Source organism: Onychostoma macrolepis, chromosome 13 (assembly GCF_012432095.1).
Source record: "Onychostoma macrolepis isolate SWU-2019 chromosome 13, ASM1243209v1, whole genome shotgun sequence".
In the NCBI taxonomy this organism is placed as follows: Eukaryota; Metazoa; Chordata; class Actinopteri; order Cypriniformes; family Cyprinidae; genus Onychostoma; species Onychostoma macrolepis.
The window spans coordinates 9152621-9167863 of NC_081167.1; the positions used below are offsets into that span (position 1 = coordinate 9152621).

Below are 15243 nucleotides of genomic sequence, written 5' to 3' on the forward strand. Positions count from 1 at the left end.
TTATGCTCACTAAGGCTGCATTTATTTTTAAAAAATAACTGTTTTCTATTTTAATATATTTTAAAATGTAATTTATTCCTGTGAATTCAACAGCCTTTACTCTTAATGACCCCACACTTTTGAACAGTAGTGTATATAAAATAAATCTCTATTTTTATATTTCTGTATACTGTACATATAAACAAATATTCTATTTATTTCTGGGATAAATTAAACAATCACAGATTTTCAATGTGGTCTCGGACTTTTGTACTTTGCTGTAATTCACTGTAGTGTGAAATCACCATCCGATTCCATCACCATACCGCAGTACAATCACTGCACTTTTTTTAAATACGAAAAATATAATTTGCTTGAGAGTGGAAAAAATATGACATTCATGCTCCTCTCACTCTTTTCGAATCAATATATTTGACCACAATTGTATTTTAATAAAATAAAAAGTGTATATTGTGGAAAACTTAAAATGTGCAGTGGGTTGATGGGGGAAGGGAAACAAACAACAGTTCTCTTCCTTATTTTGTGCTAGACAGGGGTTCTTGTCTTGTTTCCTTTCCTGTCCTCCACTTTCTCTGTTCTCCTGCCTGATAATTGGCTCATTAACTGTGGAGCAGGATCAAAGGGCAGCGTGGGTCGCTCCAGTGCACGGGAGTTTGCAGCATCATGTGTCGCAGGCTGACACTCCCGAGTCCTGAGCGTGCCCAGATTAGCCATCATTTTGACACATGAATGCCAGACGGCTGTTTCTCTCTCAGTGAGGCATCCCTGCAGCAATTGATCTCCAGCAGGGGTTTCCAAAGAGGCCGACATTAATCTGCTCTAAGAAAGATCACATTAATCTCTTCTTCCTCTCATTCCTGAAGTGCTGGCACTGTAATCCTTTCACTGTCATTTTGCCATGTTTTTGATCATTCTTAGTTTATTTGAGCTGGCTAATTTGAAGTTTGTTTTGATCTTTTTAAGTTCAAATCGGGAAATGCATGCTTTTATGTCTTGTGCCTATAAAATATCTTAACTCAGACACACAGAATTTATTCCAGAAAAACCAAGTGAAATGTCTTCTGCTGTCCACATTGGCAGCATCTCAAATAAAACCTGAAATGACAGATTTTTAAACGCCCTGCATTAGCAGCATCTTTTTTAGCGATCACTCCGTTTCAAATTATTAAAATCCAATAGCTGTTCCAAACCAGGGGGCAGGGGGCCCAATTTGAGGACCCCAGTAAACTTCTGCTGGGCCACAAGATGACTTTAAATTATTTAAATTAAATATTTTAAATTTTATTGTATTTAAATTGTTGTACATTTTTAATATTTATTTGAAAAAATTTAAAAAATATTAATATATTACAATAATCTAACACTAGTAAAAAATACATATGGAAATATGCATGAAATTAAGATGTAGACTGAAATAATATTTTTCTCCCTTTTATTAATTATTGTTTTTATGAAACAGCATCCACCTCTTGAAACTGAATCATGGTTAATTAATGTAATATCAACACTCGAAGTTTCAGTTAATAGAAAAATGTGGAAAACAAGCTTTGTCATAATTACAGCAGAAACACCAGAAATATCCAAACCTATACGTTGCTAAGATAACAACACAATTTTATAAGAAGCACAAAATATATAGGTTGTATTTGCAATGAGATATTTGAATTAGAACTATTAATAGTTTGTAATGTTGAATTAAATGTATTATCTTTCAGCATTTTTCACTGAGCTTTTCACAGTTCATTCTGGTATTTCCTAATATTTATAATATTGCTTGCTGCCTACTGTGTGGAACAACATTTGTTTTTGGTCTGTTATTTATTCTTCTGGTCTATTTAGTTTTAAGATTTTTACCCTGTATTATACATTTTGTTTTACCATATCTCATTCTCTCTTGTCCCTCCAGTCCAGCCTCCTCACAGCAGCGCAGCGGCAGCAGCGCAGCAGGGAGGTTACGAGATCCCCGCTCGTCTCAGAACCCTCCACAACCTGGTGATCCAGTATGCCTCTCAGGGCCGGTATGAGGTGGCCGTTCCTCTCTGCAAACAGGCTCTGGAAGATCTGGAGAAAACATCTGGACACGATCATCCTGATGTAGCCACCATGCTCAACATTCTCGCCCTCGTCTACAGGTCTGCAAAACACATCAGCTTTCTAATATATATTTGTTTACTGTCCACCTCAGCTGACTTTACTATATAGTTTTAAGTGTGTTAGTCTCAAGTACTGTTCACTTATGTGGACTACCATTCAAAAGTTTGGGGTCAGTAAGATAAAATTTTCTTAGTTTAAAATTAATACTTTTGTTCAGCAAAGACACATTTAAATTGATCAAAAGTGACAGGAAAGACATTTGAAATGCTAAAAAAAGATTTATATTTCAAATAAATAGTTCTTTTGAACATTCTATTCATCAGATAATCCTGAAAAAAAGGTATAACGGTTTTCACAAAAATATTAAGCAGCACAACTGTTTTCAGCACTGAAAATAAGAAGACATTGTTTCTTGCACATCAAATCAGCATATTAGAATGATTTCTAAAGGATCATGTGACACTGAAGACTGGAGTAATGATGCTGAAAATTCAGCGTTGCATCACAGAAATAAATTACACTTTAAAATATATGAAATTTTGACATAAAAAAAAAATATAAAACGGCTGTTGAAAACAATATTGTTGTATTTTTGACCTCTGTGAGCATAAGAAACTTCTTTCAAAAACATTTTAAAAAAAATCATACTAACCCCAAACTTCTGAGCAGCAGTGCAAGTGTCATTTAAAAGTGGTGTAGTTTGTTTCAAGTTATAATACTTCCTTCTATAACAACTTAATATGCAGAGTCAATATTTTTTGTGGAAAATCACTTGGTTCACCTCTAATACCTTAAACCACATTATGTTATCTACAAGTTTTTCAAACAAATGGCCTGAGAACCTTATCCTCCATAGCTTTTGTTAAACTATGGTAATATCCGGTTTTGCAAGCCATTTGGGACATTAGGCTTATTGTGCCATCACCCAGTTGTCATGGAAACAGCTTTTTCTCAGGAAGACCGTAGCAACAGCCCTTTGTTGCACAACGAGTAGCAGTAGATTGATTGAAAGTGTTTTCTGCTCTTCAGGGACCAGAATAAATACAAAGAGGCAGCAAACCTCCTTAACGATGCACTGGCCATCAGAGAGAAGACCCTGGGCAGAGACCACCCTGCGGTAAGAACCCGTCCTGCCCTCATCAGTGTGTCTGGCACTAATGCTCTCCACATTACAGGAAAACCCTATAAACAGCTTGTCTCTGCTGTGTGTGCACATATTGTATGTATACTGAATTAAGCAGCACAGGCTGCTGACATTTGAGTTTATCATGTAAAGCTTATGTCTTGCCCTCTCATCAGGACCAGCGTCCCACAATTCTCTGCAGAGGTTAGATACTTTAACACCTCTTACAGATCTGTCCTCTGTTTCATTCTCTATTTCCTGGATGACACATTGATTATTCACAAAATTTATTTATGATTATTTTCTGTGTGATATGAAATTGAGCGACAGTGAATTTCATAATGATTTTAATGCACTTTTCAGACAGGTGTCACAATCCTTCCTTTTCTCACAAATTGAAAATGTATATTAAGTGCAATATTTTATTGCTTTTAATATTTACTATCTCTGATTAAAACTTAGTGTTAGAATTGGTCAGTTTAATACATTTCTGTGCATTCAGTTTAGTTTTTTTTTTTGTATCAATGAACTATTAAAACTTGATTTTATTATTTGTTTGCATCATTACTCAATGTTTTAATATATTTGAATTAAAATACAAGTTGGTAAAGTTTGCAGTTTATTACTGTGTACAGTTACATTGGTGAATGCAAATGAAAATGATTAAATATCATTATTCATTGCATTTATTTAGTAAAAAACAGTAGGGGGAAAACATGCCTTGATTATTTACTTTACATTTACTTTTTAGAGCTTATATGAAACATTCGGAATCTAGTATTTGTCTAAAATGGCTATTTGATTAAGTTGTTGATTGAAGAAACCACCTTTTTTCCCATTTCAGAATAAATGCATAAATATAGTCTTATAAATATAATACAAATATGCTATATCATCAAAAGGCCAAAATAAATAAATTAAAAAAAAATATATATATATTTGTTTTAGCTATATCACTCAGCCCTGCTGTTTCCCGTTTCCTTTTTCTCACTCTTGCCGTCTGTCACACACATATGTGTCTCACATGCACTGAGGTATCTCAATCAAAGGTTGATCAGAACACATCTGTAGCACAGCACAGGGTGTTTATGCGTGTTAGACAGCCCACACTGGGAAAATTTCACCTTAATCAGATTTCCAGCAAGTAATCATTTTCCGTAAGATCAAATGACTGATTCAATTGAAATGATTGCACCAATTCAGAATCTTTGATTTGTTGTTCTTTTAATTGTTTTATTTAAATTTGACACTTTATTTATTTTTTAGCTGTGTGACTGAAATATCTCTATGTATATAAATATATATTTATGTTTTCATGTGTATGCAGGTGGCTGCCACATTGAACAACCTGGCCGTTCTTTATGGCAAACGAGGGAAGTACAAGGAAGCAGAGCCTCTGTGTAAAAGGGCACTGGAGATCAGAGAGAAGGTGGGTCAGAGGTCAACCTGATGAATCATGCGTATGACTTTCTAATAACTTTCGTCTTTATTCCCAATGGGTTTTGCGAACTCGCATTCTGAGTTCTGTACATTGCCTTTCTCTCTCTCTGTACCTTTCATGCCTTTCATTCAAAGACCTGAAGAATAAAGCATCCATCTTCTGAAGCTCTGACTTATTTTAGTCTTAGGAGAGATGTGAAAAGAGTCTTGAAACATGTTTATCTAAGCAGTGAAGCTGTAGAAACCCTATTTCTTTTCTTAGGGGTTATTACTATTCTGCAGTGACTTTTAAAATGCTAAAACTTTGTGAACTTAAAAGTTGTGTTTGTAGAGCTCAGGAAGACTGACAACTATCTTTTCAAAATAGGACACTCGTATTTTTCCCTTGGACCTGTTGATAAGGACTTAATATTTCAGTTTACCGTTTTTCTGCTACTTGGAGTTTTACTGTGGTCTTCTCCTTCCATAGTTCTGTCCAACTTTTTTCTCTTTTTTTCTCTTATCCAAAAATAACACAATGTGGAATAGCACACCTGCAGTAGCCGCACACTCTCGGTGCAGATGAGGATGGTGTGCTTAGACACTATTCCTGCTCTCTCCCGCTGTGTCACAGATTTATTTTGATCTCTTTATGGAGAGTTTTCTTCTAAGCCTGTGTGATAAAGCTCTTACTGGAAGTCTTGAGAGTCTTACTCTGAGTGCTGCGTCTCACACATGCAGAGCTGAGAGAAAGAGCTTAGACAACCTGCTGAATACAAACTCTCATCGCTTAACTTCTGCAGACATTTCACATTGTCCTTTCTTCATTTTCAACACTGCATTTATTTGATTAAAAATTAAAATGAAAAATTAAAGTATTAATTTCTATAAAAACAAACAGTGTTGAAAATGCATCTTCTTTCAAAAACATTTAAATATCTTACTGATCCCAAACTTGTGGATGGTAGTGTACATATTATAGTGTGTGTATATGTATGTATATATGTATGTATATATGTATATATATATATATATATATATATATATATATATATATATATATATATAATTCTTCACAAGCAACTCTGCATTGAAATGTACAGTCACATGAGCAGCTACTTGAACAATACTTTCAAATAGAGTTGAGAGTCAGAACAGTTTGTTTTATAAGATGTTATATATTGAACATTTGTCTTTTATAATATTGCTGATGCCACATTGTTTTAAAAGTATTTTAGGCACCATGGTAGAATCACTGTAATACTGTCCAGCACTTGTGTATTCTTTCTGAAACTGATGATGATGATTTAGATATAGAATAGTGATTGTGTTGGTTGAAGTAGTTGTCTTTCAACAAAACATTCAGTCACAACCCTAGTAAGCAGACGTTCACAGAGCCCCTGCCTGTGAACAGTCAATTTCTCTCAACATGCGCCTGGACACCCACAGAGAGGGAGACACATAAAGAGATGCTCACTGCAAATGATCAGTAAAAGCACCCTCAAGGCCTGTCTTCACGAATCATTTCATTTCAAATATATTTCAAATCACTATTAAAATCTAACAACACTAGTGTCATAAATGCTGCCTTTTGCTAAAAAAAAATCAGTTAATTTGCATGTATTTTCTAGAGTCAGGGGCCATTTATACAGAATGCATTTTGCGTAAAAAAAAAAAAAAAAAGATGTGCAATGTAGTGGAATGAAAAAAAAAATAGATGTCTATAGATGTTGTTTGAACGAATTTCAACTTGAACACCATTATTTTAGAACAATGTAATGCACAAGACATTATGAAAGACATGAGATGCAAATGCAATGACCGAACACATCCATCTATCTCATTTTTACATAGAAAAACTATAGAAAAGCAGCACAGAGGAATGCAAAAACTTGCTTTAACTTGAGCATGTTTGAAACGCTGTGTCATGCACAAGGTGCAGCAAAAGACGCGAGACGCAAGTGCAGCAGTCAAATCTATTGCACATTTACATAGAATAACAATGCAAAAATAGTACAGTGAAATGCAAACGCATGAGATGAAAAAAGGTTGAAAATCTTTTTACTTGCTGTATCTTGCACAGCGTTCTAAAAACATGGTACTTTTTATAATGCTGTGTCATGTGCAAGACATTGCAAAAGATGTGGTCAAACACATCCATCTAGTGCATGTTTGCATAGAAAAACAATGGAAAAGCAGCGCAGTTGAATGGCCCTTCAGAGTGGCTATTTCATCTAATAGATCTAACCAACTGAATAACCTTGTAATCCCCTGTCTGTGGGTGGGTGTAAACTGCTTCAATTAGTGTAAGACTGATAATATCTAAAGCAGCTGAATAACTTGGGGTGTGTTTGTTTTGGTGTGTCAGGTGCTGGGGAAGGACCACCCTGATGTTGCCAAGCAGCTGAATAATCTGGCCTTGCTGTGTCAGAACCAAGGCAAGTATGAAGAGGTGGAGTACTACTACCAGAGGGCTCTGGAGATCTACCAGACCAAACTGGGCCCTGACGACCCCAATGTGGCCAAGACCAAAAACAACCTGGTACAAAAACTCACACTTCACACTCTGCATTCATTAATAAACAGACATCCATTTGTGGATATATGTATTATATGAGTATGTTTAGAGAAAACAAAACCTTCTACAGATTGTCTAACTTAGCAATCAAATATCCCATTACAATACAACAGGTTCATTTTAAAATTATCTTCTAACTGGTCAGCTTTTGTTTAACTTACAACTATATGGTGTGGTGTCTGCGGTGTTATTTGCTGCAGGATTTCTGTCATCTCAGCAGATTGTACACATCAGATATGGATCATTCAGCTTTTAGTGTAATGAAAGAAGCTTTTAGAGTAAATACGCCTGCTCAGATTCAGACATCTTTCAGCAGACTGAGGTTTCAGTTTTCTGCCGGTTATGATTAGATGTGCCAATGTATCAGCCACTGATAGCCATCAGACAATTACTGATCAAATTAAAGGGGTCATATGACGTTGCTAAAAAGAACATTATTTGGTGTAATGCAATGTGTTTATGCGGTTTAAGGTTAAAAAAACCACATTATTTTCCACATACTGTACATTATTGTTGCTCCTCTATGCTCCGCCTTTCTGAAATGTGCTGATTTTTACAAAGCGAGGTGTGCTCTGATTCGCCAGCTATCCAGTGCGTTGTGATTGGCCGAATACCTCAAGCGTGAGACGGAAATGTTACGCCACTTACCGTATTGTGATGCCGTGTCCTGGCACGACGACATAAAAAAACTATAAAACCCATTACAAACGCTGCGTAATTATCGTGTAATAATTATTACAAATTATCGCGCCGCGTAAACATTACCATGTCTACATTTGTGATCGGAGAAACGACAAACAGCATGCACTACTCTACACAGCTCAAAACTTGTGTTTGAATAGTCAGTGGTAAATTCTATGAAAACATACTTACAGGCTGTGAGTCAGAAACGCCAGACTGTCTTTGTAAAGTTGGAATTGCCCCACTTTATAGAAACAGTCTTTGTGCACAGCTGACATTGTAGGCTACTCTTCCAGGTTCAGGAAATAGTCCTCCGTAAAATGCGCTGTACACACTCGAATATTTGGGTTGAACTGTTCTGGAACAGTGTTGTAAATACCTCCTGTGTCCTCTTTTGGGAGCCCAAACAAAGTAGTTTCGCTTTCACAACAAAACGCAGCGTCTCCAGGGCTTGATGCCGGCGGCAGCAACAATACTACAGCGAGAATAAAAGTCCCGCCCTCTTTCTTTGCGTATACGTTTGGGTGGTGTTATGCGAATCTCCCCACACCGTGACGTAGACATGTGGGGGTGTGTTTAAATGGGCCGTTTTAGGGGGGCATGGTCAAGTCTTAACTTTTGTAAAGAATATCTCTTTGGCTCTGAGACTTTAGTCTTTGCAACTTCAGGGATCTTATCAATGCACAAACAGCTTGTAACACTCCAAAGAGAAAGGAAAACTTGAAATCGCATCTCATGACCCCTTTAACACCAACTGCAAACAAGCACAAGCACTGGTTTATTTCTAATTAATTAGGTGCATTTATTATAGTGTATTGGTAGTGTCTATCAACTTTTTTCTGCACATAACATAATCAATAAATCAAGTGAAATCTGGAAAACGTGATTGTTGTTACCTAGTAAAAATATTCAAGTAACACACACACTTATTAATGTCCCATTTGTTCTCTTTCTCAGGCTTCATGCTATCTGAAGCAGGGGAAGTTTAAGCAGGCAGAGACTCTGTATAAAGAGATCCTCACCAGAGCCCATGAGAGAGAGTTTGGCTCTGTAGATGGTACGTGTGTTTTTTTCCTGACCCAAGCATTTTCAGAATATCTTTTTATGTTCTCTATAGGGTATTTCAATTTGCTCTATAATATTCTACTCAAAACTAAAACTCACAGACTTTTTAAGCAGGGTTTATGCCCTCAGCAGCAGCTCGGCTAAGCACACTGGAATTCACACATAATTCATAGTGAAGCTTCACATGCTCTATAGAGCTGGGAAATATGTTTTTATTTATCATATATGCGTAATGATGTTGCTGGTAGTATAAAGGTAATCATCATTGTAAAAAATGGCAATATCTGGCCATTATGTTTCCTAAAGATTTGCTCATTAGATTAATTTTGTAATCATGAGATCACTTGAGAGAACTCAGCCAGAAATGGTTTAATATAATGTTTTAATATTGCCTCTGTCGGTATCTGTTGGAAAATGTGATTTATTTCCATTAATCATTTCAAGCTATTGTCCATGGGTTTAGTGAATCAATTTAAAACACAGATTCAATCATTTGCTAACTATGTGGCATTTTTCTTGTATTAAAATGTTTTAGTAAGAACTATATGTAAATATCGCTGTGTATTACTGTACATTGTTATATTAGTGCCAATAACTAAATTATAAACTTAAAGTAAACAATGTGAACATTATATATAATATTTAAATTGATTGATTAAATCTAATTAGCTGTATGTTTGTATAGGAAAATGTCTCTCTTAAGCAATTTCAGTTCAAATACAATATAAATATTGAAATGTATTCATGCCAGAAGACTAAAAATATCAAGAAAATATTTATATCACCCATTCCTAATGCTTGCACACTTTAAGTCGCTTATGCACAATCTTTTAAACTCCTTTTTGGCTCTTTCTTTCTCTTACTTGCTCATTAACACACTCATTGATGGGTAAAGATGTTGATCAGTTGTGAAGCTCTAACAGAGAACTCAGTTGTAAGCTAAAAGCTCCCACTGTTTCTGTCAGTGAACTCACTGATCACCTCAGGCACTAGAACACCATCACTCATTATATTGAACCTAATGGTTTGGTGTGTGTGTGTGTGTCTGTGTTTGGGCTTGGGCTTGAACTGATGCTGTTTTTATGTCCTTGGTTTCTCCCTGCAGACGAAAATAAACCCATCTGGATGCATGCAGAGGAGAGAGAAGAACAAAGCAAGGTGAGGACAGGTCAAGCGTCACAATAGAAGAATAATTTAGTAATTTGCTGGTAATCTGTTAATGTCAGACAATTGTGTCAGATAAATGTCAAATAATTGTGATTATTGAGAGTTTTGTGCTTTCTTTGTTTCAGGGCAAGCAGAAGGATGGTTCTCCGTTTGGAGAGTATGGTGGCTGGTACAAGGCCTGTAAAGTCGACAGGTCAGATATTTCCTCATTTGCTGCATACATTGATACAAATATACACATTTGTTTGTGCAGTGTTACTGCTGCAGCATCACAATGAAGTGTTTTCCTGTCTGACTTTTACCGCCTGCAGCCCGACTGTCACGACCACGCTGAAGAATCTCGGAGCTCTCTACAGGAGACAGGGCAAGTTTGAGGCTGCGGAGACTCTGGAGGAGGCGGCTCTGCGCTCCAGAAAGCAGGTGTGTGGGGGGGGTCTGTTGGTCAGATATAAACCGGTGAACTGTGAATTGAAACATGTTCCTCAGGATTCAATAGATCTTTATTAAGGCCTCATAAAGGTTTAGCTAGGCATGCAGCCAGGTGTTTAAAGCTTTCTGTAATGCTATTACAGTTACAAAGCTCATTTGTTTGCAATTATGTTAATCAGTATTTTCCTTAACGAGAGTCTTCTAGGGGGGGTTCATGATAGAAATGGGTTTTGTCAATGCCAAAATATGTATGTATGTATGATCACCAAGGCTTTTAATAAAAATAAAAAAAACTGTAATATTGTGACATCACATTTTAAAATAACTTAAATAATTTGTTTTTATTTGAATTAATTAAAAAATGTAATTTATTCCTATAATGGCAACAATAGTTATTAATTATTATTGGTGCTCAATTATTAATAATGGTTCCTATTACTGTGTCAGTATTCTTTGATGAATAGAAAGTTCAATGAACAGCATTTTTTTTATATATATAATTTTTTGTAACATTATAAAGCTCTTTACTGCCACTTTTGATCAATATAATGCATCCTTGCTAAATAAAAGTATTAACTTATTTTAATCGTACTTACCCCAGACTTTTGAATGGTCGTATGTCAGTGTTTCCATAAAAATATGAAGGAGCACAACTGTTTTCAACATTGATAATAATAACAAATGTTTGTTGAGCATCAAATCAGCATATTTCATTGATTTCTGAAGGATTATGGGAAAATTCAGCTTTGACATGAATAAATTACATCTTAAAATGTAAATAGAAAACTTGACTTGAGATTATATATAATTCACAATGTTAGAATATTTGTAATTTACAGTCTTTTTAAAAATTTTATATATAAATAAATTTGCTGGGAAAAAGACTTTTCAAAAAATTTCTTTCTTAAAAAATCTTAATTATTCCAAACTTTTTTTCAGCAGTGGAATATTTTATTGTCACTATTTAATTTGTTATTCTTTATTTATTTATTATAAAATAAAATGTGTGAGAAATATCACTTTATTCTAAATGTTTAAAATGCCTTTTCTATACAACAAATGTGTGTGTGTATGTGTGTGTGTGTGTGTGTAGGTTGTTGGATGTTGGAAAAAGATTTTAGATTATATTTGTTGATTTTCAGCTTGTCTTGTCTCTTTTCCTGCAGGGTCTGGACACGGCACATAAGCAGCGTGTAGCGGAGGTGCTGGGAGACCCTGAAGTACGAGAGAAGCAGCGGAGCCGTGAGAGCCTGACCTCTGACACGGTGAAGTACGAAAGCGGCCCTGACGGAGGAGAGGAAGTGAGTATGAGCGTGGAGTGGAACGGGGTAAGTACAGTACACACCGCCCAGCCCCACACACACACTACAATGCCCCGTGGGTCTCAGAGTCTCAGAGTCCTGGTAGGCAGAAGTATACAGTGAAAGTATAGTGGCTTGTAATTCTGACCAGACAGGACACAATGAAGCTCCTCACAGGCCTCTGAATATATCCACCCCACCTCACATCCAGAATTAGATTACATGAAAAATAATGCATTTGCATTTGTGCCAGTGCATTGATCAAATGCTTAATTTGAAACAGGAACATGAATCACTGGAAGCAGATCAAACTTGAAATTAGATGCAGCTAATTATATTGTCTCATATGATTAGAGGACTATTGATTGGTAGCAGTGGCTTGTATGGGGTTTAGTTTCAAAAGTATAAAAGTAACCAAAGTCAGTTCAGCACTGTTGCTCTCACAAACCTAAGAATGGCATGTGGAAAGACCCTCAAGAGGGCATTTCCAGGCCTGTGTTTCTGAGGTTCAAATAGTGCTGGATTAGAGTTACTCTTTATACTTTCTGACTCTGTACATTGTTGCAGTCATAGTCCTCATGCTGAGTGTCTGATCTGTTTGGCTCTAGTGCTTTATAGTAGCCTGACTTGAAACCCTATTAACCCTTTCAACCCTGAATTAACATAGTACATGCTTTTTATACATATTCCTTTATATATAATACACTACCAGTTAAACATTTGGAGACACTTACCTGAATTTATGATATTCAAACTCTTTGATTTAAAGTCTTATGCAGAAATGCTTGAAGTTAATTTTGTAAACCGATTTTGTTTATTATAATGTTAATATATATAATAGTAGCAATAATAATACATTATTTGTATATCATTACATTTAATACTTTGTTATAATTTTGTATTATTATTATTATTATTATTATTATTATTATTTTTGTAAGAGATGTGTCCAAGCTTTTAAGTGGTAGTTTATACATAAACACACTTTATATATTCAAGAATATATATGTTTGATAATGTTTCATTTACATAAGTTAAGTAATTGAATTTATATGAAATATGTGTGTGTGTGTATATGAAAAACATGTAGAGTAAAAATTAATTATTGATATACCTGCATTTTATGAAAAAATTGAAATGCATGCAGTTGCTGTCTTTTTTTAAACACCCTTTTATTAACAATTAGTTTTGTGCCACATACAATGAATTGTTTAAAAATATTCCACAAGTTTAATGAACACTAAATGATGTGACACGTCATAAACCTAAACAGAATTTATTCATTAACTTTTTCTTTGTAACAGTTCATTAGATGAATATGAACTCTTCTCCTCTAAGGCAGATGTTTTGTAGCTGCTGTTTTGACCATCACACCTCTGCTGTAGTCTCTCTGCAATTCTGAGTCACAACTTTTATGCTGCTGTAGCAACAGTAACCATAGTGCCAAGACAACCAATCAGCATCCCCCCTGGCGAGAACTCACCCAATTCAGATTGTGGGCAGCTCCCATCGAGCTGGTTTGGCTGTGACCTCATTCACCCGAATTTCCCTTTTCTGTCTTTCTTGCTTACATGTCTTTGTTTCTTTCTCTCACACACATATGGCTCAGGACTTCACTATATACTGTACTATTAGACTGTCTAAATCTCTTCGCAAACGTGCATTTATTTTTCTTACATATACAGGTACTCACATACACACACACAGCATATAATCAGCAAAATCTCACATTGACGTACATGTTGGCGTGGGCTGTGTGTTCTGTACTCCTGGTGTATGTTTTTCTGATTTGTCTCATTGAATGCTTGCTCTAATCCTATTTGTGAGTGCGTGTTTGTAAAATCTCCTCTTGCTTTCTACCTCTTGCCTGCCTGTTTTCATGCAATTGTCCTCATCTATTCATATATGCCTCTCCCAATCAAATCTGAGGTCCATAGTGTATCAGCTCGCACAAATCAATCGGTCCTCAGGGTTGATAGTGTGCCATTTTTAGACCGTGCCCAAGGTTGATGGAATGGGCTCATGGAAAACAGCCTGTGGCTTTGGCTTCTAAATAAATCTACTATGCTGAATTTATTTCGGTCGGCCATTTTCCTCAAAACAAGCACATGATCCCATGTGTGATCATAACGGCACAAGAATTGCTTTCTCTTTTGGATCATTGTTTTGTTCCAGCTTTTAGTTGCTTTGTTTATGCCTTGTTTATTGTCTAGCATTGGTTCTTTTGAGGAGTATATTCAGGATGAGCTCATTTTATTAACCATTTACATGTTTACTATATGCAAATCCAAATGCAAACACGAATGCAGCAAATTGCAAATGCATGGTACCGTTTTTGGCAGTAACAACCTTTGAATAAAGAGCAATGCCAAAAACCTGGCAAATACAGTTTAGTATCATCCTCAAAGGCACATTTATCAGCCGGTAACTTGTAAAGACAACTTTGTTGGAATCGTAAGTTAGCATCTCTCTGGTTCCCTCGACAAAAAGCTGATAATATTTTTTTTCCATTTGCTTTTGAATTATTGCATAAAAAAAATATCTGTGACCAACAAAAGTTTACGATTCTTACATGTTGTTGTTGTTGTTGTTGTTTTTTTTAAAGATAATCTTCACAAATAAACACGACTTTGAAGCTGAAATTTAATTGCCAGAAGTGAAAAGCTACAGTTAGGTTATAAATGAACTAGACCATGGTCATACAATTCTAACATCACCGTCACCAAGCTTCTGACAACTTTATATCTTTATTTAAAATCTACAATTTGAATAGCTTGCAAAGGTGCAAGTGTAAACACAAAGAGGCTGTAAAAGCAGACTGTCGAGTAGATGAATTTACTTTTTTAGCATCATGACGTTTAATTTTCCAGAAAATCTCTCTAGTCTTATTTCGCCACTTGTTACCAACCATTTTTTTCAAGACACCCAAAAACAGCACGAATGGCATTTTATTGGTGTATTTAATGTCATGCAGTAAAATGTGAAAATATAGCCTATTGAGCTTGTGTTGACCACAGACCTTGTTTCAGGCATTTTACCAAAAATCATTCAAAATACCCATTGACTTCAAAGGTTAGTTCCCCCAAAATAAAAACTGTCATTAATTACTCACCCTCATGTCATTCCAAACCTGTAAGACCTTCGTTCATCTTCCAAACACAAATGAAGATATTTTTGATGAAATCTGAAAGCCTGCATAGACAGTAATGTAACTGACACATTCAAGGCCCAGAAACATAGTTAGGACATCGTTAAAATAGTCCATGTGACATCAGTAGTTCAACTGTAATTTTATACATCAGAATGCCGGCTCCTTCGTCAGCAGCACCACACGCATGCGTCCTGGTATATCGTGAACGCTTGTTGAAGACAAAGACATGGAAGAG

At 35.7% G+C, this 15243-nt stretch overlaps 1 protein-coding gene across 7 annotated transcripts in view; it reads left to right on the forward strand.

Moving 5' to 3' along the window:
* klc1a (kinesin light chain 1a) overlaps positions 1-15243 on the forward strand; it is a 42552-nt gene that overhangs the window by 18364 nt on the left and 8945 nt on the right. For 3 of the 7 annotated variants that reach the window (XM_058795168.1, XM_058795166.1, XM_058795169.1), the window contains exons 6-14: positions 1907-2132; positions 3124-3211; positions 4545-4646; positions 7005-7178; positions 8853-8952; positions 10066-10118; positions 10253-10320; positions 10439-10547; positions 11723-11857. In XM_058795168.1, coding sequence (XP_058651151.1) covers positions 1907-2132; positions 3124-3211; positions 4545-4646; positions 7005-7178; positions 8853-8952; positions 10066-10118; positions 10253-10320; positions 10439-10547; positions 11723-11857 — 1055 coding nt within the window. Of the gene's footprint in view, positions 1-1906; positions 2133-3123; positions 3212-3393; positions 3422-4544; positions 4647-7004; positions 7179-8852; positions 8953-10065; positions 10119-10252; positions 10321-10438; positions 10548-11722; positions 11885-15243 lie in introns of those variants that run through there. The other 4 variants (XM_058795167.1, XM_058795164.1, XM_058795165.1 and 1 more) reach the window with 2 other exon arrangements.